Here is a 3,282-nt window from a genome sequence, read left to right as displayed (position 1 = left end):
TACAATTTTTCTTTACATTCCTAGTGTCTACAATAGTCCCTTACACAGAGTAGGTGTTTGCTATTAAAAGGAAACAGGCTTCGACTATTCTTAAGTTAGCCAAATGGCAGATAAGTTTCCGTTTCATCTAAAAATGCATTCTAACCCCTTAATATACTTACCATGGACGATGTGGGGTGTTTATGATGTCCCCTGCCAAAATTTCCTACTACACTCTAAAACAGAAATATAAAACTTTATAGTACTAGAAGTTATGGCTTCAGGCATTGCTTTATAAATACTATGGGCTTTAATAGATCTATATTTCAAAATTATTATTCGGAGAATTTCCATCAGTAAATTCTATATTCACTGGAATATATTTCATATTTATTGCATCATTAGTTACACAACCTAGTTAGAAAAGAACATCAGAATATTACACTTCATCTAATTACATTTCATAGATTCTTCTGTCCTTCTCCCTTATTGTGGTCATAATTCTATATATATTACATTAATTATCATCATAAACTGAAACTGGATAAGGAAAAATCTAATGACTAAGTATACGTATTTGTAAAGCTAAGAGACTTACAAGGTATCTGATACTGATACCCATTGCTTTCCAAAATAAAAATAATCAAAATAGCATGATGACCACTGAACTGAATTTAGTATTCTAAGGGCAGAATACAATGACAAGAGTAGAGAAATAGAGAACTCTGTATTACTTTGAGTAACACCCACAGTAGTAGGCTCAGAATTACGTAAGGAAACAAATCAATATTTCCTCCCCTCCTTGCTTTGGTGCTGTGGACACACCAGTAAAGTCCTAATTTTTTTTTCAATGATTCCATTTCTTAGAGCCATCTTTTCCTCAGCTGATGAGTCATCTTCAGAACTTCATTCCAAATGCATTTATAGCGCTTTCTGCTGAGCCTTTCATTCGTGTCGTGTCAGAACATATAAAAGACGTCACGGAGCCAGGTAAACGTCTATTTTAGGGGAATGGAGGAAAGAACAAGCTTCTTACTAATTGATTTGGATTTGCCACTTGTCATTTATGAGTCATTAAAACAAACAGGATAGCTTTGGCTCGCATTTCTTTTTCATCTTGAGTTTAACAAAGTTCTGAAGTAGTCTTGACGAAGAGGGTCCATCTTATTGTCACAAAAATAGGAAGGGGTAAAATTTCTTTTATTGATGGTAGGAAGCTCACTTTCAACACTTAAGCACGGTCAACACAGCCTTAGAGGACATTTTAAAAAGTGAGACTTTCTCTTCAAAGACCTTCTTCCTCTGGGGTCCTGGAAACACAGTCACCTTCAGCTGTCTTAATCTTGCTTGTTCTTGGTAGAAAACTAGAGTAGTCTTTCTGCTGTGAAGTAAACAGAGAGGTCAGAAATATATATGGGAGGAAATAATTTCCATAACATCAATAACAAAGTCAAGGATTTTCATATTTAAAAGGGAACAGAAAGTTACATCAGTTTAAGCAATGGTTATTCTAAGGTTTTAGAAGCTACACTTAGGGCTGAGAGCGCCCCCTGCTGGTATGTCGAGGTAGCCCTTTTCAGACCAACCCTAGGCACTGGGATGTCTCCAGGAAACACTTGAATCTTCCTCTCTTGTCTTTTCCCCCTCCCTTAGAGCCATGTGACTTTCAACTTTTAACTTCACCCCAAATCTTTACTATACAATTTAGGAGGTTCTGATTGCTATTAACCTTTAGTGAGTGAGAAATCAGCCTTCAATATTTATGAAATCTCAAAGACAGGGGCCATGGAGAATATGCTTTGGCCCTGGTGAAATAAATACTGGCACCTCAATGGCAGATCAGCTGAAATTTGTTTTCTCTGAGGCCAAGTGGTTAAAGGAATAAACTTGGGTTTGGACTTTGGGTTTGAACATGGGGCTCCATCATTTACCAACTGTGTGACCTTGGGCCAGTTACTTAACCTTTCTGTGTGTTTTCAGTTCCCTCAGCTATAAACCAAGGATAATAAGCCCTGGCCAGGTGCTCAGCTGGTTAGAGCATCGTCCGATATGCCAAAGGTGCAGGTTTGATCCCTGGTCAGAGCACATACAAGAATCAACCAATGAATGCATAAAAAAGTGGAACAACAAATCTTTCTCTCTCCTCCCCCCCCCCCCAAAATCAATCAATCAATTTTTAAAAACTAAGGATAATAATAAGAGTACCTGGGCTGTTATGATGACTAAATAGTTTATATATGGAAAGTAATTATAACAGTGCCTGGCTCAGAATCAGCTCTATAGAAAGATTTGCTATAAGGCATATAAATGTCTAATCATTATGCTATAGTCCTGAGAGTAATATACTATTGTATGCCAGCTATACTTTAATAAAAATTTATAAATAAATAAACAATAACAATGAAGAAGAAGAGAGAAAGGTTTGCTAAAATAGGTTGGAATTCAGTACGGTGGGACACCAGGCCCCCTTCCCCAGGCTGGCCCTGCCCAGAGCCTGAAGGAGGTTTGCCTGTTGGCACTGCTGTTCATCTGAGAGGATAACTGAATTAGCATCAATGTTGATCTCAGTTGTGCTGTGTGTGGTGTTGCCTGTTGTTCTAGGACAGTGGCTCTCAAATCTGAACATGCATCAGACTGAATTGCAGGGTTTGCTAAACTCAGGTTGCTGGTCCCCAGGCCCAGGGTTTCAGATCCAGCAGGTGTGGGGCCTGAGAATTGGAATTTCTAGTAAATTCCCAAGGGATGCTGATGCCCCTGGTCCAGGGACCACACTTTGAGAACCACTATCCTAGAGCGATGGTTCCAGTCCTGGCTGTACATTAGACCATCTGCGAACTTTTAAAAATTCTGTTGCCAGGCCCCAGCCAGCCATCATTGGTTTTTACATATCCCCCGGTGCTGCTGATGTGCAGCCAAGGCTGAGAACCATGGCTCTACACTGTTACTATGGTGCTGAAATGGATTACCCCATACATTCTACAGTTAAAGGAATTGAAGCTTGGTGCAGCGTTTCCCACTGAAGTGCTTGTTATGCACTCTGATGCAGGGCCCCTACCCCAGATCTATTGCATCATCTTTTAGGGTGAGTCCCAGGAGTCTTCACTTTAGAAACTATCTCTGGAGCCCCTGTACACTTTTTGGTTTGGTTTTTTTTTTTTTTCACCGAGAAAAGTGGTGAGAATCTTCTTCTGTGGTCTTTGACCTAGCCAGCTAAGAATCTATTATTATACTAGTCGTAAGCGCCCGTAAGGACCCAAACACTAGGAACAACCCCAACCGACAGGGCCGCACCGGCTGCCGTTG

General features: G+C 39.9%; 1 protein-coding gene across 16 annotated transcripts in view; it reads right to left on the bottom strand.

Moving 5' to 3' along the window:
- Positions 1-347: 347 nt before the first annotated feature.
- SNX31 (sorting nexin 31) overlaps positions 348-3,282 on the bottom strand; it is a 69,303-nt gene continuing 66,368 nt past the window's right edge. For 14 of the 16 annotated variants that reach the window (XM_023743347.1, XM_023743348.1, XM_023743345.1 and 11 more), the window contains one exon: positions 348-1,360. In XM_023743347.1, coding sequence (XP_023599115.1) covers positions 1,265-1,360 — 96 coding nt within the window. In that variant the 3' untranslated portion in view covers positions 348-1,264. The remainder of the gene's footprint in view (positions 1,361-3,282) is intronic. The other 2 variants (XM_023743337.1, XM_023743341.1) reach the window with 2 other exon arrangements.

Source organism: Myotis lucifugus, unplaced genomic scaffold (assembly GCF_000147115.1).
Source record: "Myotis lucifugus unplaced genomic scaffold, Myoluc2.0 scaffold_385, whole genome shotgun sequence".
NCBI classification, from domain to species: Eukaryota; Metazoa; Chordata; class Mammalia; order Chiroptera; family Vespertilionidae; genus Myotis; species Myotis lucifugus.
The sequence above is the reverse complement of the archived record's forward strand: the minus strand, read 5'-3'. Positions and strand labels throughout refer to the sequence as shown.